The sequence below is a fragment of the Nannospalax galili genome, unplaced genomic scaffold (genome assembly GCF_000622305.1).
Source record: "Nannospalax galili isolate Female #2095 unplaced genomic scaffold, S.galili_v1.0 scaffold843, whole genome shotgun sequence".
Classification (NCBI taxonomy): Eukaryota; Metazoa; Chordata; class Mammalia; order Rodentia; family Spalacidae; genus Nannospalax; species Nannospalax galili.
The window spans coordinates 294,264-318,817 of record NW_008349585.1 but is presented as its reverse complement, the minus strand read 5'-3'; the positions used below and the strand labels follow the sequence as shown (position 1 = coordinate 318,817).

The 24,554-nt window shown below is 44.2% G+C and overlaps 1 protein-coding gene across 1 annotated transcript in view; it reads left to right on the top strand.

Moving 5' to 3' along the window:
• Positions 1 to 5,314: 5,314 nt before the first annotated feature.
• The window catches only part of Tnfaip8 (TNF alpha induced protein 8), a 131,880-nt gene continuing 112,640 nt past the window's right edge, over positions 5,315 to 24,554 (top strand). Inside the window, exon 1 of the mRNA XM_008847014.3 lies at positions 5,315 to 5,473. Within this exon, the coding sequence (XP_008845236.1) occupies position 5,473 (1 nt within the window). The 5' untranslated portion in view covers positions 5,315 to 5,472. The remainder of the gene's footprint in view (positions 5,474 to 24,554) is intronic.

The following is a 24,554-nucleotide window of genomic DNA, read 5'->3' as shown; positions in this document are numbered from 1 at the left end:
GCTTGACCCGTGCCTGCGGGGCTGTTGTAGTGGTTGACAGGAAAGGGTAGTCCAATGGTTAGCGCCAAAGACTAGAGTTGCAGAGTGTGAGAAGGGGCTTTCGTCTCCACCCGTGAGGGCTGTCGGGGTCCGTTAAGAGGACTAAGAGCCTTCCACCTACATCAGGGAGTGGCCCTGACCAGTAGGCCTCAGTTGCTCCTTTGTCATTAACGGTCCCACGCGAAGACTCTGGTCCCGAGTATGGAAAAGTATATGGAGGGGAAAAAAAGTTTTAGAACCAGGTGCATATAGAAAAATACAGAACCAATCCCACTCCTACTATAAGGAGCATAACCATCAGCATACATCCACACCACATTTCACTACTTTCACTCGGACCGGTCCTCCTCTCACTCTGGCGCGCGCCGCATTCACCACTCTCACTCTCACCTTCCAGATTCCCAAGGCTCCTGGTAATTCTCCCAAAGGGCGTCCACTCGGACTGCCGTAGGGTTAGGAGCTCGACCTTTTCCACTTCTGGCGCCAGCTTCCTGTCGTTAAGCTTCCTTCCCAGAGTCGGATCTCTCCAACCCCTAGGGCCAGGACTCGAACCTGGACTTCCCTGCTCAGGACTCGAACCTGAGACTTCCCTGCTCAGGACTCGAACCTGAGACTTCCCTGCTCAGGACTCGAACCTGAGACTTCCCTGCTCAGGACTCGAACCTGAGACTTCCCTGCTCAGGACTCGAACCTGAGACTTCCCTGCTCAGGACTCGAACCTGAGACTTCCCTGCTCAGGACTCGAACCTGAGACTTCCCTGCTCAGGACTCGAACCTGAGACTTCCCTGCTCAGGACTCGAACCTGAGACTTCCCTGCTCAGGACTCGAACCTGAGACTTCCCTGCTCAGGACTCGAACCTGAGACTTCCCTGCTCAGGACTCGAACCTGAGACTTGTTACGAGGGCCTTCCTCGTATGAAACTCTGCCTCCACCCGTCTTTTGTTTTCCAGGGGTCCCCCCATTGTAAATCAACTGAGTCTGGGGTCCAGGGTCCAGGGTCCAGGAAGGAGGTTTACAGCACTTCAATTCTTAGCATTTCAACTAGGTTAATCATCCATGTGTGGTAGATACAATCAGGCAGAACAGGCAAGCTTAGCAAGTAAATCTAAATCAACATTTTAAACAGAGTTTTCTATCAAAATGCAGAGTTCTTACAGCATTCATCAAGGTATTTCAATTTTTTTTTCTTTTTTTTTTTTCCCCAACAGTTGCATGATTTTCCTTGGGAGACACAAATGAGCTTATTGGGGGTCACTTACAGGGCAGCTGCACCAAGAAGAGTTCAACCTCCAGTCATTTTTTTTACCTCTTTAGTGTTTTAAGATTATGGCTGGGACAGGAGTGAGTTGTGGTTGGAATCTCAGGGAAGGGTTTTAGGAAGGTTTGTACCCTTTCTCCTTCCATTGAGAGGGAATATTAACAGTCCCATTCCCTTGGGCCTCACTACCTGCTGTGTAGTTCTGTTGCTTTCGTTTCCAGTTTCCATGACTGCCTGGTCAAGGTCTGCTGTATGTCATTGTAGCCACTGTGTTTCATGCTAGCAATGATCACGCCAAGCCTGGAGAAAACAGCTCACACTATGTCAAGATAGTTTGGAAGTTCAGGACGGATGGGAAAGGACACCAAGTGAGAGGAAACTCAGATCTAGATGAAGTAAGGTAAAAGTGTGGGGTCACAGACAGGAGGTAGTACTTGGGCGTGAAATGCCAAAGATAAAGACTGCAAAGATCTAGGTGGCTCTGGTATGTATTGCCAAGGATAAGAAAGGCTGAAGTGAAAAAGAGTGAAAGTTACTGGAGTTAAATTTACAGTCAACAGAACAGCCTGGTGACTCACAGCAATCACATAATAGAAGCCAAGTCTCATTAAGGCTGTGTGTTTTGTCCAAAGACAGCCAACTGACACATGGCAGATCTAGTACTAGAACTCTCCAAGGGTGCTGACAAATACCACTTAGTGTCCACGGTTTTGTTGTTGTTGTTGGTTTTTTTTTTGGTCTTTTTGAGACAGGGTCTCCCTGTAGCCCCAGCTGGCCTGGAATTCACTATGTAGACCTAGCTGGCCTTGAATTCACAGAGATCCGCCTGCTTCTGCCTTGGAGTGCTGGGATTAAAGGTGTGTACCACCATGCCAGGTTGTCTCCAGCCCTCCAGGTTTGTATTTTGAATGCTCAGTCCCTAGCTTGCTGCACTAAGTTTGAAGCTGTGAAGTCTTTGGGAGGTAGGTCCTGGCTGGCAGAAGTGATTACTGGGGGTGGGCCTTTGAAGGTTATGCATACTTCTGGTTTTGGCCTACACTATGCTTCCCAATCTGTCTTCCGTGAAGAACGCTGCACCCTCCTCCAGCTGCTGTGGTCAGAGCAACTCTCTCTTGCTTCCTCACCACCATGGACTGCACATCCCCAAACTAAGCCCAAATTACCCCCCCTTAAGTTGTTGTCAAGTATTTAGACAAAGAAAGTAATTACATGGTATTCAGAGATAGTTTCTAATTGTTTAGCAGAGGGGAGACTAGAAGTATATAAATGCTTTTGACTCTAATTTAGTTGCATAACTGTAGACTCCAGAGTATTTAGAAAGTATCTGTCTGCCTTTGTCCTTCCCTCCATGGGCAACACCACCAATGACAGCTGGCTCACTCAGAAAACTTGTAAAACAACCCAACATCCCATCTCTAGGCCCTTTCTTTTTTTTTTTTTTAATTATTTATTTAATAACCATATAATTAGAAGAAACATTTCATTACAATAGCATTGACATATTCAATAACAATTTCCAGAGCTAAGATGTATCTCTTTCCAAACTGGCTGTAAATTTTTAGGTTTACAGTTGAATTAATACAGTTATACAATATTGTACTCCATATAAACCCTATAAGACATAAAATTAAATGAGGTTTTAAACTTTGAAAAAGATCTCCATTTCATTATTAAATACACAGTTTCATACAGAAAAATTCCTTTCTAAGTCTTGAGTCCATCTTACATTTCATCCACTTAGTTTTGGGCCTCAGTATCTGTATTGGTTTCCTATTACTGCCTTAACGAATTACTACAAGGGTAGGAATTTGACACAAATTTGTTATTTATAGCTCCATAGAAGTCCAGTATCAGCTTCACCAGGATCAAATTAAGGTGTCCAAAGGGCTGAGTTACTTTCTGGAGGCCCTGAAAAAAAGATCCATTTCCTTGCTCATTTAGGTTACTGACAAAATTCGATTCTTATGGTTATAGGGCTGAGGTTTCCTCCCCCATCCCTGCTCTTTTCTTTGTTTCCAGCTGAGGCCCATTCCACCCTCTCTAGGCCACCCATAGTCTTTGGCTCATGGCCCAGGTTGAAGGGTTGAATGTCTTGTCACATTTTGAATCTCTCTGCCCAATGTGCTTCCACTTAAGTGATCTCCGCCCAATAATTAGACTGAGTCTATCTAAATAATCCAAGATTATGTTGCATTTCCGCATCCTTAACTTTAACCATGAGTACACAATCCTTTCTGCCATGTAAGGTAACATATTCAAAGGTTGTTGGGGTTAGAAACTGGGCATCTCTCCCTGAGACATTGTTTTGCATACCACAGCCTCTCACCCTGACATACTTCATCAGTGTCTTGAACATATTACCTGGCTCTGGGGTCCTATATGTTGTTTACAGATTTGAAATGTTTGTCTATTAATAAAACATTTGGCATGTCTCCCATGCTTAAACTTCTGGCTTCCTCTCAACCTAGGGTCATATTAATACTCTACCTCTGGAAGAAAGACCTTGGTTTTGGTTGGGTTCTGTTGTTTCAGTACCAGTCCCAACCACTACTTTCCCACCTCTCTTTCTATCCTGTTTAAAGCTGGAAAATATTTGCCACTGCTCTTCTCCACCCATAATGGCAGGTGAAGTTCCCACTCCTTATCCAAACCCACCTCAGAGCACCCCTTCCAAGAAATCAGCTGGGTGCATCCTCTGCCTAATTCCAGCCACCTGACCAAGGCCTCTTTAAACACCTCTGTGTCAAGTGTATATTCCTGTTTTACTTTAAATCCACACAGGCTGTAATTTTGTATACTTCACCTACCCAGCGTTTACTTTCCTGTCTCAGCCAAACTTTGCCTTTTCCCAAACGTGCAACTTTCTTTGGGCAGGCTATTTTACTTCAGTATACTTCCTTTCTCTTCATTGAATTGGGGTAGCTGTTAAGGTTGTTGTGAAGATTAGAATAGTCATGTGTACATATTTAATTTGATAATATTACTAGTGTTTCGAGTCATGTGCCCAAAGCTACCACATAATCGAGGCTTAGTAAATGTTTAGGGGATGGACAGGCTCATCTTACCCTTATGAAGGTCCTCACCAGTTACAATGGCCACCTTGGCTCCTTAACATAAAGAAGTCCAGAGTCTGCTTCATCCTGATGGTCCCTCTGGAGTCGCCTGGTTCCTGAGGTAAAGGCAGTCACATTGAAGTGGTGTGTCTGTCTGTCTCTGTCTGTCTGTCTGTCTGTCTATGACCGTTAGCATCCCAGTAGAAAGCCAATGAGCCTTTAATAAAGGGAGGAATTCATTCCTACCAACACCCTCTGCCAATGGAAACCAAGATTTCAACAATGCCTAGAATGTCTTTAAGGAAGCTTAAGGCTAAGAGAGACCTGAGAGCGAGTGAGAGACAGAGAAGGATAAAGGGAGGGGAGGGGAAGGGAGGGGAGGGAACGGGTATCCAGGGACCTCCAACAGATCATCAATCACCTTTACTGGCTACCATGTGTCGAATGCATGATGCAGATCCGCATGGCCTTATTTGACCATATCAACTATGAGGATGATCTTACTTTTACAAAGTAAAAAACTGAGAGATCTCCTAAGCAGATCCTAGCTGCCAGCTCCCAGAAGTCCAGGCCTCGTTGCCCCGCGCACTTCCAGCCCCACCGCTCTGCCTGGGAAGCGTGGTCCAGCACTACCCACTGCGTCCGCCACTGGCCTGAGTCTGCACTCCCAGCCCTTCCCTCTTGGTCTTCGCCTCCAGGTTCTAGCCCACGCCCGCCACATTCTCGGTGCCTCCTCCAAACCCCGCCCGGCCTTCCAACGCCCCTCTGGCCCAGCAGTTAGGCCCCACCCCTTCCAGTCCTGCTCCGTCCAGGCCACACCCCCAGGCCCCGGCTCCGCCCCGACAGGCCGCCCACGCCCCTGGCCCCTCCCCCAAGCTCCGCCCTGACAGGCCGCCCACGCCCCTGGCCCCTCCTCCAGGCAGCTCCCCCGAAGGCCGGGCACGCCCCCGGCCTCCCGGCTCCGCCCCCCTCCCCCCGCTGGCTCCACTTCTCCCGCCCTCTGGGGCCCACCTCCGGTTGTCGGGGTCCCAGGCGCCTGCAAGTCCAGCTACCCGAGGAGTCGGCGCTGCCGGACCGCCCAGCTCTCATCACGTCCGGGCGCCGCCGTGCCCCTCCTCCGAGTAAGTGTCCCCAGGGCGTGCGGGTCCCGCGCACACGCTCGTGGGGCTCCGGGGCGTGGGGATCCAAAGAATGGCAATAATAGAAGCAGCAAGCGCTATTTAGGGACTTTCAGAGTGCTCGTGGGGGCGCGCTTGCGGTTCATCCGGAGTTTACCAGTGAGTGGGCGTGAGTGGGCGCGTTTGGCGAGTATAAGTGGGCGCAGGAGTGAGTGTAGGGGTGCGCAACACGGAAAGTCCCGGAGTTTTACCCAGTGCCCGGGCTGCATTAAGGAGCCCAGTTCCTGTCGGGGACCTTTAGGTGTTGGCCAGCCCCTCCACCTCCACCTCCTGCTCCGAGCCCCTCTGGCCATCCCTTGCCTCCTCTGAACTTGGCTCCCGCTATGTGTCACGTCCTCCTGGTAACCAAATTCACAAGCCAGCGTTAGGCTTGTCTGTGTTGTCAGGACGCCCCAGATTGCAAACTGAACTGCTGTCCTAAGACTGTAGTTGTAAAACGGGCAGCGATCTGAGTTTTAAGATTGTTCAGTGAAGACTTCCTTTGGGGAAGAACTTTGTGCGTATTTGGGTATGTCCTCGCGCGCACCAGTCGCGCTGAGCACCCAGCACCTGCTTGGAGAACAACCAATGAGTTCCCAGGGCCGGTGACCCAGGACTGCTGATCCGAGTTTTCAAGACCAGTCTGATCAACCGACTTGGGCACCTGAAAGATGTTCATTGACTCAGCAACACCATGTTTCTAAACCGACTGATTTCCTAACTCACGGCACTAACAACTGTAGTTGACTGCCCAGTTTCAAACAGCAAAATCCTTGATTGCTTAAGGTGGATAATTCCAACCCACTTAAATCATTCTTATTTGGGAAGGGGGCATTAGTTCTCTGTGCAGAGGACATATTTCTGCATTGAACAATTAGTTCGCTGCATCCTAACAGCAGTATTGTGCTTGAGTCGATGGTAGCCGTTTAGCCAGTCTCTGGATTCGTCTACTGCTCAGTTTGTTCTTGTTGTGTGCTTGCTGTGGAAGTATAAACTTCCCCCACTTCCTGAATGAAAATCCATTTAAGAGATGCTGGTAAGGAAATGACATTTTGAATACAAATTATTTGCCAAGGTAAGGCTAAGGAAATTATGTGGCTAAAGGAAAGAACCAGAGCAGGGAGGCCTTTAAGAAGCCATGTGCTTTGGCTGTGAAAGCTAAAAGCTGATAAATCACTTTTAAGTGCTGCTTATCGCAGCAGGTATTTTTATCAGGCATCGGATCCTGTATTACACAAAGGTGTTTCCACGCTGTTTTTACTAAGGAAACATTATACTTTGCAGTGTAAACATATGACTCCATTTCTCTTTAAGGAAAGAAATAATTATCACACTTAAACACCTGGAAACCTTTATTGCCACCTTCTAGTTAGATCTGTCATGGAGAGTTAAGTCAGCAATTTATTAATATTCTAGGTAGAAATGTAATTATGTTTCCTTAGTCTTTTTGGACATGTATTTCCCTCTGCACACATTAATCTCCTTGCCTACTGCCCATCTTTGGAGTTTTTGTCTCTTAGATGCTGACTGATTGTGTTCATTGCTTCCACTGAGAGTTATGAATTTATTAGCCATTACATCCATCTGGATTACCTGAGTTAAGAATCATTAACAAATCATCAAATTCAGGGAAGTTCCACCCAAGTGTAGTGGTCTTGTACTGAAGGGCTTTGTGGACACTGTCTTCGTGGGACATTTACTCCATTGAGTCTTTTGTTTGCATTTAATGAGAAAAGGGGTTACGTGAGTTGTAAACCTCCTCATATTTGTTGTCTTGTTTGTGATATGATACTGTTAAACATAGCCTCTGCCTAGGTTTTGAACTGATGTGAGGATAGACTGTGTTGGGATCCTAAACAAAGTGGCTGAAGCCAGGGGCTAAACACACTATACCCTATGGGCCCAGCACAGAGCATTTTATGAAGTCTTTTTTTTTTTTTTTTGCAATTTTCATTCTGTTGAAATTGGAGGAAAGGGTATGTGGAAAGAAGTAATTGCATCCAAACAGTGCTCATTAGGAAATGCTCAGTGGGGTAGGGGTAGGTTTCTAAGTGGTATATATGGCTTGAGGAACTTCAGATAGGTTGAGGTCAAGTCAGGGTCCTGTCAGGAACTACAGTTAATGGGTCAGTTAATCTACTTCTCGTGGGTTAGCCCCATTTGGAAGCAGCACAGTTCTTTCTTGGAAATTTCACTCATACTTAGAATTGAACTTTGCTAAGCACCATGTATAATAGTCCCTTCTCCCCTCTCCATTTTGCATGGTACACGTTGAAAGGACGGGACATAAGGTAAATTCTAGGAGGTGGGGGGAGGGAGAGATAACAGTGACAAAGAGAGGCCACCTGTGTTGAAGGCACAGGGTGGAGTGGGGAGGGGGATGCGACACCTTAACACAGTTCCAGTAGTTGGGGTGCTGACTTTGGCTATAAAGACACACACAAGGCCAACCCGAAGACAAAGTGCATGGTTTGCCCCAATTTGGTATTTGTGAGGATCTCTGGGTCTGATACAGAAGGGAAGAGGGAAGATAGGTGTGGTATCTAACCAGATTAGCTCCTATCATCTTGCCCCTCCTCACACTACCCACATCCTGCATTTAATACCAAAAGCACACAGTAAGAACTTAGCAAACACCCAAAAGACACTTTTAACACCCTGCTTTAATGCTTCCCCGTAGCTAAAAATTCACTTCCTGGTACCTCATCTTTTGTTTTGGCTACTGTGGCCCTGGAGTCTGAGCCCACTGCAGTTTCTAGACACACACACACACACACACACACACACACACACACACACACAAGGCACCATAGAAACCAGTTGACTAGTGGTCCTAGACCATACTGTCTGGGGGTATTTAGGTTTAGAGGCATCCAAGTTCTTCAGTGTAGCACATAGGGAATGAACATTACTCATTCTTGAAACAAGCATTTATTGAGCTCCTACTGTGTGCCTGGTAGTTTATGTGACAGCCTGAAACATGAGAAGGCTGAATCATTTGCACAAAGAAGAACATTGGTAAGAAGGGCACCCTGAAGATAACCCAATAATAGCAAAAGTGAATTCAAATTTTTCTTGTGTTTCACACAGCAAAGGTACTTAGGACAGTAAAAACATTCTCAACAATATTTTTATTTCTCAATAATAAGAACCTATATTGAGCACATTTTGCCTGATGTTTTTTTCAAATAACCAGGGACATAACAGCCATAAACCTGATTCCATAGTATTTTGTTTTTGATATTTTTATGTTAAGCATGGATGGTACCTGAGATACTAGTTTGCAAATATGTCTAACTCAACAACAATTAAACTATACCACCTGTCCTTTCATGGAATAGTTGCTTTTTCTGTAGAAGTGCCTGTGTAGCTGAGGTTCATTCGACTGCAGAGCTAGTGGCGTTTCAGCATGCTTGGTTTCCTAGCATTGCCCCTTAGGACTACCAGATATTTCTATGAAGGTAACTAGGGGCTGGTGAGACAAATGACTTTTCTCCACTGAGAAGAAAAATGAAAGGGTGAGGAGGTCACAGGCGTGGGCCCTTGTGGGAGTGCCTCAAGCCATCATATAAACAAATCTAGGTTAATGTCTTTGATAACAGAGAAGAAAGAGTATTGGGTTCAGATGTTCTCTTCTTGTAGTTCCCTTGGCACTGGGAATAAGGATGACTTGTTCAGTCAGGAAGAGGTTGCTTAGAATGACTTTACTGAAATCAGCAGCTCAGGTCTCAGACTCCACTGGCTGTGTGACTTTGAACAATCTACATCAGCCCTCTGAGCCTAGTTCTCACCGTTGGTATTAGTATTTGCATCATATGATTGCTGTATGAAGTAAACCAAAATATTCTCCAGTCATCAGTGTGGTGAGTGGTAGACTTCATTGGATTAATCAAATTAGTCTTGTTTCTGGAGGATGGTATTAGTGCTGGGTTATAGTGGAGTAGAGTGGGAGGGGTAAATTGTGCTGGGTATGCTTATGGTGTGACCTTTTATTTCTAACAATGCCAGAGAAACTCAGAGAACATGGTGAATGGCAGGGTCACATGATTCTGTAAGGGTAATGCTGGTGTTGCAGAGCCAGAGCAGGACTGTTGGGTTTTATGTGTCTCAGCACAGAGGCCTGGTGCCCATTAAGCCTCCCTGTGCACGAGAGGAGTTTTTAAGACCTGTTAATTAAGCTATGAATAGTGGGTTCATCTCTCACATCTCCCATGTTTCAAACAGATACTGAGACCAGAGTATCCAACACAGACAGCTGCTCTGAGCATTGCAAGGGACTCTGGCTAGCATGTCTTCAGCTGGAATGTGAGCTCCAGGAGGCTGAGAGCAGGGATGTCCACAGTCTTCTGGGAACACAGCATTGGACATACAGTGTGTGACTGGGTGCATAGAAGTAGCCAAAGACTAGGAGGCAGCCCAGCTACCAAGCCTGGCTCTTACTCCTTCCGGCGAGCTCATTTAGCATAAGCCTTCCCCACTCCCTAATGTCTGGAGAGGTGACTCAATGATTAAGGGCATGCACTGCTCTTGCAGAGGACCAGAGTTTGGTTCCAGCACTCATATTGGGTGGCTCACAATCACCTGTAACACTAGCTCTAGGTGGGATCTGATGCCTTTGGCCTCCATTTCTGTGGGCATCCACATGCGCACGCACATACCCCCACATAGAAACACACATATACATGCATAATTAATTTTTTTAAATTAAACTCTTAGATTCTTACGTGACCTTCAACAAAAATGGCAGTTACAGAAGTTGTGCGTGCTTCAGCACACTTTGCTGTCTTAGGCTCTCCGTCTGTGTTCAGAGTCACACATGCAGACACAACACAAAATGTGTGGCTTTATGGGGAAAAATGCAGGCACAATTTGGTAACAGATTTCAGAGTTCAAGTTATAAATGTTGATGACTCGGCCCTTCAAGAAATAAGTCCAGCACCTGACTATATCATGATGTGATCAGGAAACAACTCTTTTATTTTCCCTTCCCTGTCTAAAGAAATGGGATGGTTTTCTGGGAAATAGCTGGTGTTTGATTAATTACCTTTGTCACTACCTTAGTGCAGAGACAGGCCCCCAGTGACTCACAGGGTGTACCTGGGAGGTGATGAGCCACACTTCCTCAGCTTCTAGAGATGACTTCTGTTTACACATGCTTAGTCTTTCTGCCCCTTTGCTTTTATGACCTGAACCTGTTCCTGAGAGATTGGCTGCCGCTATTTGCCCATACAAGAGACCCTGTAGAAATATAGACCTCCAGAGGAGGCAAGTCCCTGCCTTGTATTCTCCGTGTACTTACTGCCTTCCCAGCAGGAAGGCTTTTCCCTATTGGGGCAGTTTAGGGCATGATTATCTGGGCAGCCAGAAAGGTGAATGTGTGTCCACTGTGCTCTTTTAGAGCTCATCCTGGCCTTTGACTTCCAGTCTGACTACAATCAGTCACCTGGAAAGCTTGATGTAAAGGTGAATGCTCTTGAGTTCTCACCTACTACAGCATCACTAAGGAATCTGTATTTCTTTTTGGGGGGGGGGCAGTCTTTTTGAGACAAGGTCTCCCTGTAGCCCCTGCTGGCCTGGAACTTGCTATTGAGACCATGCTGGCCTCAAACTCACAGAAATCTCATCTGCCTGCCTCTGCCTCCCAAGTTCTGGGATTAAAGGCAGGCGCCACCACACCCAGCTAAGGAATCTGTATTTCTGTCCCCAATCCTGCCCACACCCCTGGGCCTAATGCACAGCAAAATGAGAACCTCCTGCCAGAGACCTGTTCATGTCTTGTTTGATAAGGCTTATTTGGATAGCAGATACCTGTAACAGAGTGCGCGCGCGTGTGTGTGTGTGTGTGTGTGTGTGTGTGTGTGTGTGTGTGTGTGTGTGTGTGTCTGTGTGTGTATATGGGGGGTGTGGCGAGTTCTCTGTGGTGTGTATGTGTATGCACGTAGAGACCAGAGGTAGAAGTCAGGTGTCTTCCTCAATCACTCCCCACCTTCTGTTTTGAGGAGTGTGTGTGTGTGTGTGTGTGTGTGTGTGTGTGTGTGTGTATGTGTATATAGGGGGTGAGTGGACTCAGCTCTGTATGCACATCCATGATGTAGGGGCCAGAGGTTGATGTCCGATGTCATCTTATTTTTTCGATAGGTTATCTTACTGATCCTGAAGCATACAAATTCAGCTAAACTGTCTAGCTCCTGAGGTCTGTGGCTCCACCTGTCTCCACCACCGTCACTACTACCACAGCCACACCCCCATGACTGTCAGCACTGGGGTTACAGACACATGCTGAGGCTCCAAACTCAGGTTCTTATGCTTGCACAGTGAGCACTTAATCCATCAAACCTTCTCCCCAGTGCAGAATTATTATTTAATAAAAAGCAGTCTGTTGAAAGTACAGACTAGCTTTCAGGTTGAAAGAAGACTGAAATGAATTATACACACAAAATGCATTACTGTAAACCCATCTTAAGAAATAACAAAGTGGTTTTCCGGGTAGGTCCTCACTGGGTTGAAATGTAGACAAGCAAAACTAATAGTGGCATCCCACGAATAGATCCAGGAATCAAAAGCCATGGAACAGTGACCCTGGAGGATCTGCTCAGAAGCTGAAGACCTAGATACCAGCCATGGACTATGTGACATCGGGGTTTGGTGCACACAACTGCCTTGAGCACACTAAAGTTGCTGTTAGAGTGCTGCTCTGGGATGGCACTCTTCTTTCAAGCATGGAACAAGTTTAGATCTTGAGATTCTGAGCTGCCAAGTGACTCTTTTCCCTATCCTAGGCCTGTTCCACTGTCCTGAGGCCTGGGACACTGCAGGAATAATCTGTCCTGATCTCATAGTGCCCCTCTGATTGCATAATGCTAGGCAACAGGAAATAGACTGTTTTCTTCAAAGCTGTCTTCCTGTAACTTCTGCTTCCCGCTACCCCCATTTTTTTTTTTTTTTTCCTTGGGGAAGGGTTGTGTCAGGACTTGAGACTTCCTTCCCTTATACTGAATTCTAGGCACTCTTCAATTTATCATTCTAGCAGGGGTCATGGAAATTATGAATAAAGAAGGTCTGATCCTCATGGCACATAGTACTAATTTTAGTATATCCACCACGTTTCCCCCCTAGACCCAACTATTTGATTGGATACAAGTGTGAAAATTGATGGATTTGAGTCTAGCCACCATCCTCTAGTTGTGGTGGCCCAGATCCAGTACACCAGGCCTTCCAGCCTTACCATTTGGGAAGTGAGCAGATGGGGGAATGGGCCTTGACTTTGGAGACAGATGGTAAGGGTGGATAATTAACCACTTCTCTGCCTCATGCATCCTTCAGATCTGAGTACCTACAAGCATAGCCTCTCCAAAATTGTAGCTTTAATCAGCCTTAAAATTCTGTTCCTCTTTATGGCTACCATTAGTATTTATATAATGATAGTAGTGTACTCGTTTTGGAGGCTGCCAGAGTACTTTGTTCTGGAGGTTACAAGTCTAAGATCAAGATTCTGCTATTTGGTTTCTCCTGGGGCTATCCCCACACCTTGCAGATGGCCACCTTCCCTCCGTGTCTTCCTGTGAATGTCCCTGGGATCTGTCCATCTTATTAGGCACTGGTCATGTTGGATTAGGGCCCCACTCTTAAGACTTCATTTATCTTTAATTGTTTACTAAAGGATTCTCTCCAGATATCATGGGGGCCTTTATGTATAAATTTGGAGGGACACAATTCTTTCTATAATTATTATCTTTTATAGAAATTAAAATAGGAGCACATTTTTTTCCTTTTACATTTAGTGTGTGTGTGTGTGTGTGTGTGTGTGTGTGTGTGTGTATGTGTGTAGTGTGTATACCAAGGCACACGTGTGGAGGTCAGAAGACAACTTTCAGGAGTTGGTCTTTCTTTTCACAATGTAGGTTCCAGGGATCAAACTTTGGTTGTCAGGCTCTGTGGAAAGTGCACTGGTGAGCCATCTTACCAGCTCCAAGAAAAACGTTTATTTTTAAATTTTTTTCTACCCGCTTGTTATTTTCTTTTTGTTTTTCATCTTTGAAGAACTTACTTTTCATTTTATTATTTTAGGTTCATTATGTATGCATGCGTGCGTGCGTGCGTGTGTTTGTGTGTGTGTGTGTGTGTGTGTGTGTGTGTGTAGGTCAGAGGTTGATGTCAGGTGTCTTCCTCGATGGCTTTTCAACCTAGAGCTCACCAATACAGCTAAACTGGCTCCCAAGAATCCTCCTGTCCCTGCCTCCCCAGTGATGGGGTTATAGGTGTGTGCTACACCTGGCTTTTTTTCTACCGTGGGTTCTAGTGATAGGAACTCAGGTCCTCATGCTTGCTTGGCAGGCACTTTACCAACTGAACCATGTCTCCAGCTCCAAGAAGAACTTCCTTTAATTATGCCTTATAATTGAGACATGCTGGCAACTGATTCTCTCAACTTCCGTTGCATGTGCCTGCCTAGTTGCCTCTCTGTGTCATTTCCTGTTGTTATAAGGACACCAGACAAACTGGAATTGGGCCAACACCTAACAGCTTCACTTTAACTGACTCAGTTCAGTAAAGGTTCTGTCTTTAAATACAGTCACAGTCTGAAAAACCACTGACAAGGCTTAAACATACATATTTGGGAGAGTATCTTTGTATGTTGATATTGCTATCACAAAATACCCAGTACTGCATAATTTATAAAGAAAATGAATTTATTTCCCACAGTCCTGGTGGCTGAGGAGTCCAGATATCAAGATGTCAGAAGATTCTTCTAAGATGCCTTCTTATTGTATACTCTTAAGTTCACATGGTCCATTTATAACATACTAACCAATGAGCCAGAACCCTCCCAATTCAATCACTTCTCCAAATACCTCATGTCTTAGTACCATCTCACTAGGGTGTGTGTTTAATGATAGGAGGAGGACAGAACTCAGTCTGTAGCAATCAGGGCATGTTAGGATGCAGGTAAGGAATGCCTAAGTGAGAGTGATTGAACAGTTAAAACATTAAGTTATTTTATATGAAAGGTAATCTGGAAGGATTAAAATATCCAGTGCTGGGGCTGGCAAGATGGTTTAGTGGTTAAGAGCACTGGCTGCTCTTGTAAAGGACTGGGGTTCGATTAATCCTGAAGCTGAGGGAGCCACTCCTCAGGGAGTTTTACTTTCTATTTTGTACATTTCTAGAACACTGAGATTCAAAAAATGAAATTTTAGGGACTGGAGATACGACTCAGCAGTTAAAAGCACTGGTTGCTTTTACAAAGGACCCAGGTATGGTCCCAGCACCCACATGGCAGCAAACAACTATCTGTAACTCCAGTTCCAGGGGGTCCAACTCCCTCTTTTGACTTCCATGGGCATTGCACGAAACAGGTGCACCTACCTACACGCAAGCAATACACTCATACACATGAAATGAAAAAAATAATAAATAAAATATTAAAAATAAATAAATAAAATACCCAATGCTTTGGAGGTGTTAAAAAAAGATCTGTGTAAGAACTGCTAGCAGTGACATTTTTGGTCAAGGTCATGGGCTTAGAAAAATGGTACTTATGTACTTTGGAGAAAGCATCCTGCATTTAAACCCGGAAGAATTCCTTATGTTTCTGGAGATGTTTGCTACCTCAATAATCATGGCAAACATTTATCAAGTGCTTATGATGGGCCAGGCACTGTGTGCTAAGTGCTTTATACACATTATTCAATTTCACCTTCAGAATGGACCCATGAGAAAGGTACCACTGTTAATCCTCATGTCCAGGTGAGGAGGCTGCCGCTGCTGGGCCAACGTGGGGCCACGGCCCGGCCAGCTGCCTCCCACACAGGTGCTCTGGCTTGCTGGGTTATTTGCTCCTCAGTACAGCTGCTAGAAGTACCCTCATTTCCTGTGACTTCTCACAGGCTTTAGGTCTCCAGCCAGATGGGTTCTATCACATAGCTGGGCTCCTTCTTTCAGTCTTCATATTGCGTTGTTTTTAGTAGTAGAAAGATGGACCAATGGTTGTGTAGGGCTGTCCACACCATATCTCATGGGTGAGATATGTAGTCTTTGGGCTGTAAGAACCCAACACTCAACTGCCTTTTGCAATTCTAGCAATGTTGCTTTTTTTGTTTTGTTTTTTTAGACAAGGTCTCACATATTCCAAACTTGTTTTGGACTCCTTATGTAGCTGAGGAGGACCTTAAAGTTTTGATCCTCCTGCTTCCACTGTTAAAGTACTGGAGGTAGAACCCAGGGCTTCATCCATGTTAGACAGGTTGTATACCTACTGAGCTATATCACCAGCCCAAAGTCATTTTGAATTAAGGTTATCCTTGAGATACCTTGGAGCACACTATTTGCTATACACTTCTAAAAACATTTTGAACTAATATGTCAACTTTTAATCAAGCTTATAAATGAAACCACCTCCTTAAACATGAAAGATTCAATGAAACAGAATTCCAGAAGCCCAATTCCTGCTGGTCCCCACCTCTTCTGCCCAGCAACCTACAGTCCTTTTAGTGTATTGTCCTGACACTTCTAGACTTTCTTAACAATTTTTAATCTTTTTATTGTAAAATCAAGCACAAAAACCAAAAATCCATACAAAAGAAATACACGACATAGTAAAGTGTTATAAAGAAAGCACACACCACCATGCTAACTAAGGTCAGCCCCACCCCAAGTCCTGTCCCAGCCACGCGTTCCTTATTACCTCCAATAACACACTCCATCCTGGCTTTGGTAACCAGTGCTTCCTGGCATCAGTATGTGCTCATATCACCTCAGTCTGACCCACAGGGGTTTAGTCTTGCTCATTTAGCAAAACAACTTGGTGTGCATTTGAAGTCTCTTTTACTGTACATATTCCCTTACTACCTTCCTCCCTTCAAAAGAATTATTTGTGGAAAGATGTGGGCTGTTGGCTCTGTCGAATTTCCCTCAATGTTGTCAACAAGGTGCACATTCAGGTACAGCCCGACCTTTATCCACTGACCCACTGGTAGGTCCCTGGGTTTGCTTTCCCGCTCTTTTTAATGTGCGCAGCTGCTGTCCTAAGTGTCTATGTGCATTAATTCATCTACACGCATTGCAGAATGGGGGTTTCCCAATTCTATCATTTCAATCTTTATAAAGACGAAGCCTTCTTTGATCTGTTACTTGATTGCCCAGTGATATAATTGACATAGAAAAGGCTGGATACGTGCTTATTTCCTTTGGTTTACCCAGTTTTCAAGAATTGCTTTTCTCTCACTCTGGGAAGATATTTTAAGTCATTGTGAGTTTGTGGAATTGATGAGTTTCCATCCATTGACAGTTTAATTTTCACCAAGACTTGGATTATCCATTCTGAGCTGGTGGCCTGGTGGGAGCCTCATCCTGTTGACTGGAGTCTTTCTGGTGTAACCCACTTCCTGGTGTGGTACGTTAAGGTGATAGAGGCTTATCCTGCACATTTCCTGCCTAAACCTGCACCCAGATTTTTCTCCAAGAATCCCTGGTTTCTTTTATTGAAAAATGCTATTTCGAGACAATCACCCAGGCAGTAGGTGACCCCGTTCACTGGAACTGCCATTCTTTGTAGTCCTTTTGCTAGTTCCAAACAGGAAAAATACATGCCTTCCCATACAAACATACATACTTTTGTGAAGCTAAGACACTTTTGGGGTTCATAATGATGTTTCTGACTCAAATTCAAGACTGTGGGATTTCTGTTTCTTTACTTCAACACTAGGAATCCTGTATTTTTTTTTCAGTTAGAAAAGAGATAAAATATGTATATAATTACCTATTTGATTGCCCCATATGACATAGACAGCAGTCTCCAAATAGCAACATAAATACTATAAACACTAGCTATGATCACTGAAAGCAATAGAAATCTATTTTGTATATGCCATGCTTCTTCCCCAGTTTATGGTTTACTGTCTATACTGTCAGGTCATGTAGCTATCACGTATCACTGTCTGTCCTGTAGTCTCCACTTAGTGCCATTTCCTCTGATAGCTTTGCACCAGTCTTCACACTAGAGTCTCTAGACATTCCAATTCAAGCTGTTTCCCTAGTTGTCTTAGTAGGGAAGGGCTCACAGGAAGGATACACCCTTATTTATTTATTTTTTATTTGGTTATTATTTTTTTTATGTGTATGTGTGTATTGCCTGCATGTAGGTAAGTGCACCCGTGTCATGCAATGCTTGTGGAAGTCAGAAGAGGCTGTTGGATTCCCTGGGACTGGAGTTACAGACAGTTGTTAGCTGCCACATGGGTTCTGGGATTTGAACTCAGGTCTTCTGCAAGAACAACCAGTGTTCTTATCCACTGAGCCATCTCTCCAACCCGGTTATTTTTATTTTATACATATGAGTGTTGTACCTGCATGTATGTAAGTATACCTGTGTCATACAATGCCCATGGAGGTCAGAAAAGGGTGTCAGATCCCCTGGAACTGGAGCTACAGATGATCATGTGGGTGCTGGGAATCGAACCCATATCCTCTGCAAGAGCAGCCAATGCTCTTAACTGCTGAGTCAGCTCTCCAGGCCAATATTCTCTAATTTATTGATAGCATTTTTGTGACGTTTGTAACGAGAGTCAGTTTTGCTGGATATAAAATTTTCAGCTGACATTCTCTTTCCCTGAGAGTCTTTTTAAAAATATTTTATTTAGGGCTGGAGAGCTGCCTCAGCAGATAAGAACATTGTTCCTGCAGAAGACCTGGGTTCGAATCCCAGCACCCATATGGTAGCTACACCTGTCCATAACTCCAGTTCCAGGGGCTCTGAGAGCCTCTCTGTCCTCCATGGGCCTTGCACAACATGAGTACAGTTACCTACATACAGGCAGTACACACATACACATAAAATAAAAATAAGAATTTTAAAAATGTTTTATTATTTTAATTTTATGTGTATGAATGTATTGCCTGTGTGTATGTAAGTGCACCCATGATCTGCAGTGTTTTCAAAGGTTAGAAGAGGTCATTGGATTCCCCTGGAACTGGAGTTACAGACAGTTGTTAGCCCCCATGTGGGTTCTGGGAAATTGAACCCGGGTTCTCTGCAAGAGCAGCCAGTGCTCTTAACCACTGAGCCATCTCTCCAGCGCCCCCCCGACTATGCCACTCTAATCAGAAGGCTGATGATGAAAATCTCATTTTCTTTCCCTCTCAGTGATTCACTCTTCCAAGAACTTTTAAAAGCATCAACCATGTGTCTGTTTCAATCAATCTACTAAGTACCTAACATTTCAGTGGAATCAGTAAGTTGTTTTGTGACCAAATCTGAGTTTATGATTTGGTCAATCCTGGCACTAAATAACCTCTTCCTCCTGTCAACCCAGAATAACCTACGTGCTCTCAGTAACTGTAGCTTTTTTGTCTTTGTAACCTGGCTTGAACCTTGAAAACTGTACACAGCTAGCACTAAATTCATGTTTGCTTATGATATTATGTGGAAGGATGTTGGTGGTTTTCCTTTCCTTATTAGCTGTGAGGAACCACCCATCCCATTGAAATCTCTTCTTCTCACTAGGTGGGGTCTTGCCTCAGGCATGGCTGTACTTACCAAGCTCTTCCCTAGGCAGGTGTGTAGCTGCAGCACCCATGGGTGTCAGGTGGTCCTATGGACTCAGTGTCAGGTTGTCAGACCATGTTATCATTTAATTACATTTTCAAAACTGTCTCCTAGAGTGTGTGACTCCACGTAAATACCATCACAGCCCCCATGCCTGCTTGCCCGCACTCTGTCCACACATTGCCCTGTCATTTCCTAGGTTTTACAGTCCAGATCCACACCTCTCCAACCTCGATTTTGTGACCACTGCCATCCTCACTCTTTGCTGCGGTTCCCACCTTCCTAGATAGATCCCCTTATCCTGGTTTCCTTCTCTTACTTGGCTGAACTTTTTGCTCATCATTTGGCTCTTAGAACCTATGGCGATGCATTATAAAATGGGGACCTGAAGTCCAGCGTGGTGGCACAGGCCTTTAGTCCCAGCACTTGGGAGGCAGAGGCAGGCGGATCAGACGGAAAAAAAAAAACCAAAAAAAAAACCACGCAACAACAACAAAAAACGGGGACCTGAGACCTGATATCTCAAATCCCCTGGTGCATTTTGTTCTGTTTACATATATTTTGTTGAACATTTAAGATGCATTTTTTAGGGGACTGGAGAGATGGCTCAGTGGTTGAGAGCGATGACTTCCAGCACCCACATGGAGGCTACAGACCGTCCTTAAGTCCAGTTCCAGGGGAATCCGAAGCCCTCTGTGGCATTGCACAACACGGGTGCACTCACATACATTCAGGCAATGCACTCATACACAAAATAAAAATAATAAATATATATTTTTTAAAAAGGATATGCATATTTTACAGCTTTCTTTTTCAGAAATCATAATTACTTTATTAATAAACAAAGATATCATCTTGTTTTGAAAAAAAAAAAGGATGTATTTTTGGTTAGTGAGAATTGTGGGCCAGTTGGGCCAAAGACTGCTGCTCCCTGTTGCATCATCCTGGCCAGTCACATGTTGCTCTCATCTGCCTGGGTTCTGGAGACACTGGAGCCCAGACCCCTGCAACACTGTTGTCTTATGATTGATTCTCCAAGCATTTGCCATGTAGGCTGCCCAACTGTGTGCACTGGTTTGGCCAGCATCCTTGCCATGGTTCACCCTGATAGGGCCTGCTGGGAGCCAGACAGATCTTTTTCTGTCATCCTCCATTTCCCTAGTCACATATAATAAGTAACAAGAAACAAAACCCTAATATAGACTTAGCTTTGAACAACATTCATCCTCCTAATGCAAGGATGAGAATTATCACGTGATGGACAGCAATCCTTCCCTTACAGGGAGTGGGACTTGCTCTGATTCTCCACTGTCTGTTGTGGCATGAGGGAGGAGATAAAGAGCAGACTCTGTGCTCCCATCGCTGTGCCTCAGAAGGCAGCTTATGAGCCTGAGTTTTCCCCAGATCTGGTTCAGGTCTCAGTGAAAACAGTGATTCCAGAGACTTTATGAATGTCTATAAAAATGTAACCATTTCCTGTTCTGCTTTTATTAATTCAACGAAAAATGCACTGGTCTGTTCTCAGCTGTCTCTGTTTTGCCTTTTGTCTCTGGTTGGCCTTTGTGAGAAAGGGCTGCAGGTCTCAGTATGTACTGACACATTCATGGCTGCCAGGTTCTGCTCCAAGGTCTCTTTATTTTGTCAAGTCATCATTAGCAGTTTGAAATAGGTTCTATAATTGTTATTCCCATTTTTAAAAGTAATGTATACATTACTTTTAAGAAATGTATTTTCAGCCAGGCGTGGTGGTGCACGCCTTTAATCCCAGCACTTGGGAGGCAGAGACAGGCGGATCTCTGTGAGTTCGAGGCCAGCCTGGTCTACGTAGTGAGTTTCAGGACAGCTGGGGCTACGGGGAAACCCTGTCTCAAAAAGACCAAAAAAAAAAAAAAAAAAAAGAAGTGTATTTTCAGGCCTAGTGTGGTGGCACACACCTTTAATCCCAGCACTCAGGAGGCTGAGGCAGGTGGATCTCTTGTGAGTTTGAGGCTAGCTTAGTCTACATAGTGAGTTCTAGGCCAGCTGGGGCAACAGGGAGACCATGTCTCAAAAATACCCCCAAAAAACAAAGAAAAATTTCTTAAAATAAAATTAACCACAGTTAGTAACTGTATTGTGTTTAATGGAATTACAGAAGAAAACTTCGAATGAATCAGCTGAACTTAGTTGTATTTTCATACTTTTATTATTCAAGTCGAGTCATTCAGATGTAAATATAAGATCATGTTGAATAGTTATAATACTCCCCAACCTCCCAGAAGATAGAAAATTTCAAAGTACTGTACAGGCATGCAGAGTTTTATGGGATTGACTTTGCAGAATTGACTTCCACATACACTATTTCATAAAGCAGCCTCTTTTGGGTTTTTTGTTTGGTTTTTGGAGACAGGGTCTCCCTGTAGCCCCAGCTGTCCTGGAACTTACTATGTAGACCATGCCGGCCTAGATTTCATAGAGATCTTCCTGCTTCTGCTTTTCCAGTGCTGGAATTAAAGGCATGCACCACCACACCCAGCTTCAAATCCATATTTCTTTTATTAATGTTTTTAGTTTGCATCCAAAATAATGGATTTAATTATGCCACTTACATACATACTTCTGTTTGGTCTTCGCTCACTCCCACCACCCTCCCTGTCTCTCCCTGCCCTTTGCTTTGGATCTTCAACAGTGTTTTACTTCTTGTAAGAACTTTCTCCAACTTCATCTAGGAAACATGCAGGTGCTTGCCAGAGGTCAGTAACAGAGCTGGGCTCCGATCGGGGGAGGGAACTGGGCACTTTTAAGTTTAGATTGCTGACAGACTCTCCTCGGAGCTGTTAAAGATATCTGATTTAGACCCTGCAGCATGAATGGAAAGGGGAAGAGTCAAAACAGATAGAATTCTGAAGTCTCAGAGGACTGGCCCGAAGTTTGCAAATCCATTGTCAAGGCTTCAAGACAACTTGAGAGCTGCGTGTTTTACTGATTACATGTCAGCAGTGCTTCTTAACACAGGTGTGTGTGTGTGTGTGTGTGTGTGTGTGTGTGTGTGTGTATGTGAGATGTATGAAACAAATGTGTCGATTTGAAAACTTGTTATGCATGCTAATTTGGTGTAGAAAAAAGTTTGAAAGCCTCTAAAAAGTGAATTTATGTGCTGTCTCTACATATGTTCTTAGAATCATTTTTTTCCTGTCCAGTATAAGCATTTATTAAGTAGTTAAAGTACTAATTAGATGCAACTTGTTCTTAAAATCTTTTTAAAGATACTCATTTAGGACTAGCGACATGGCTCAGTGGGTAAGGTGCTTGCCACCAGAACTGCTGATCTGAGTTTAACCCTTGGGATCCACATGGTGGAAAGAGAGGAGTCTCAAAAGTTGCACCAAATAATTAAGTAAATATAACTTCAAAATTAATATATATATATATATTTATTTGATCCCATGCAATGGGAAAAGTCCTGGATAGGCATGTGGGTGATGTCTATGCAGTGACTGCACATATGATCTTGCTGAGCTGTCCATTGTCGGCAGAATCACTACATCTAAGAATATGAGCTGTAGACTAGATAACCTCCAGTCTGGGGACAACTCCCCCATGTACTTTTCACTACCATTGAAAGCCTGATATCAGGGGAGACGGCAGCTCCTGTAGAACAAGAAGGGCAGTGTCCTAGATGCTTTGGGAAGAAAAGCTGCCCTGCCCCACTCTATACTGGGGCGTTTGAGCAAGGAGCTTGGAGTGGGAAACTAGAGCCCTGGCCCGGAGTCTTCCCAGGAGGCTCCAGTGCTGCACAATGTTGTCCTGAGGTACTCTGGGGTGTGCATATTTTTAGACTATCTTCATGCTTCCTCTCCTTGCTAAGTGACTGTTAACTGTACTCACATACCCGGAAGTCTCCTAAATAAGCCCATCTGTGACAGAGAAGCTAATGCAAGTGGGTCACAAGTCAATTCATTTCGTACAAAAATGGTTCACTCTAGTATTGTTTTAAGAATGAACCAGGGCTTAGAGTATAGTTCAAGGGTCGAGCACTCACATAGCATGCATGAGGTCCTGGGTTCAATCCCTGGCATTGCAAAATAAACAAAATAACAACCAAGCCAACCCCTTCAATGACTTAAACATGCATGACTGCTGACGTATACGAAGTGCTTCCTGTAACTGAAACACGACACAGCTTTAGAACAAGGTTAGCCTCTGTGCTCTGATACAGAAAGCTCTCCAAGACAGATTGAATTTAAAAACCAAATAATGATCTCATTATGTTTTTTAAAAGGCATATTATATGTTTATGAGTGCACGGTCATTTTTTTAAAAGAATGAACAATATACCATTAATAGTGGACCTCAGATTGGAAGAAGGAGGAAAGTTTTTATTTTCATTTTATACTGTCTATAGTGCTTGAATTTCATAATAAAAATATATTTGGCAAAGGAGAAAACTTAGATTTCAATTGAGGTTTTAAGGCATTCTAATACTTCCTTGGAAAAATTTGTATAAAAATAGTGTGCTGGATAAAGTAAGGTGAATACAAACACGTCCTCCCAGCTTGAGGTAAGTCCCTAATCCCACCTCCCCAGCCATGATTGCCCTCTTTTCAGACACAGTTTTCTGATGATGTTTCTTTTCTTTTTCTTTTGTTTTTTTGAGACAGGGACTTACTGTGTAGCCCCAACTGGCCTGGAACTCACTATACAGACCAGGCTGGCCTCGGACTGACAGAGATTCACTGACCTCTGTCTCCTGGGCCTGCCTCTGCTGGGGTGTACCCAGTGTTCTCTGTCCTGGACCCAGCCCTATGTGCTACCTCAGGAATCTTCTCTGAGTCCAGAGGGGGTCTTGCTCTCTTCAGAGGTCTGTAAACTCGTTCACATTCACAGCATTCTACCTTGGTCTGCAGCTTTCTGTGCCTTCCTGGGATAGCTTCCTGGGCATGGTACAGGTGTTTTTATTTCTACCTTTTTCTGGCTTTATTGAGAGAGAACTGACAAATAAAAATATCATCTAGTAGAGGTGTACACTGATTCAATAAGCACATACTTTTGGGCACCAGTTACCATGATCAAAAGTGAACATATTTTCATCACACACAGTCTGTTTGTATGGTCAGAACACTTAAGATCTGTTCTCTTAGCAGATCTGAAGAAAGGAGAACAGTATTGTTAGCTCGTGCCACCTTGCTGTACAGTAGACCTCAGACTTCTTCATCTTAGAACTCAAGGCTCAAACCATTTGATCAACACTTCCCCATACTGTTAACCCAGCCCTGAAACCACTGCCTACTCTCTTATGAAGTAAATAAGTTTTCTTATCAGCATGTATTATAAGTGACTTCATTTTTATTTTTATTTTTTTATTTGTTTTTTTTTTTTTTTTTTTGAGACAGGGTCTAATGTATTTCAGGCTGGCCTGGACTCACTTATGTAGCTGAGAATGACCTTGAACTATTGATCCCTCTGCTTCTATCTCCTTAGTGCAAGTGCTGGTTTTATGTGATGCTGGGAATTGAACGTAGG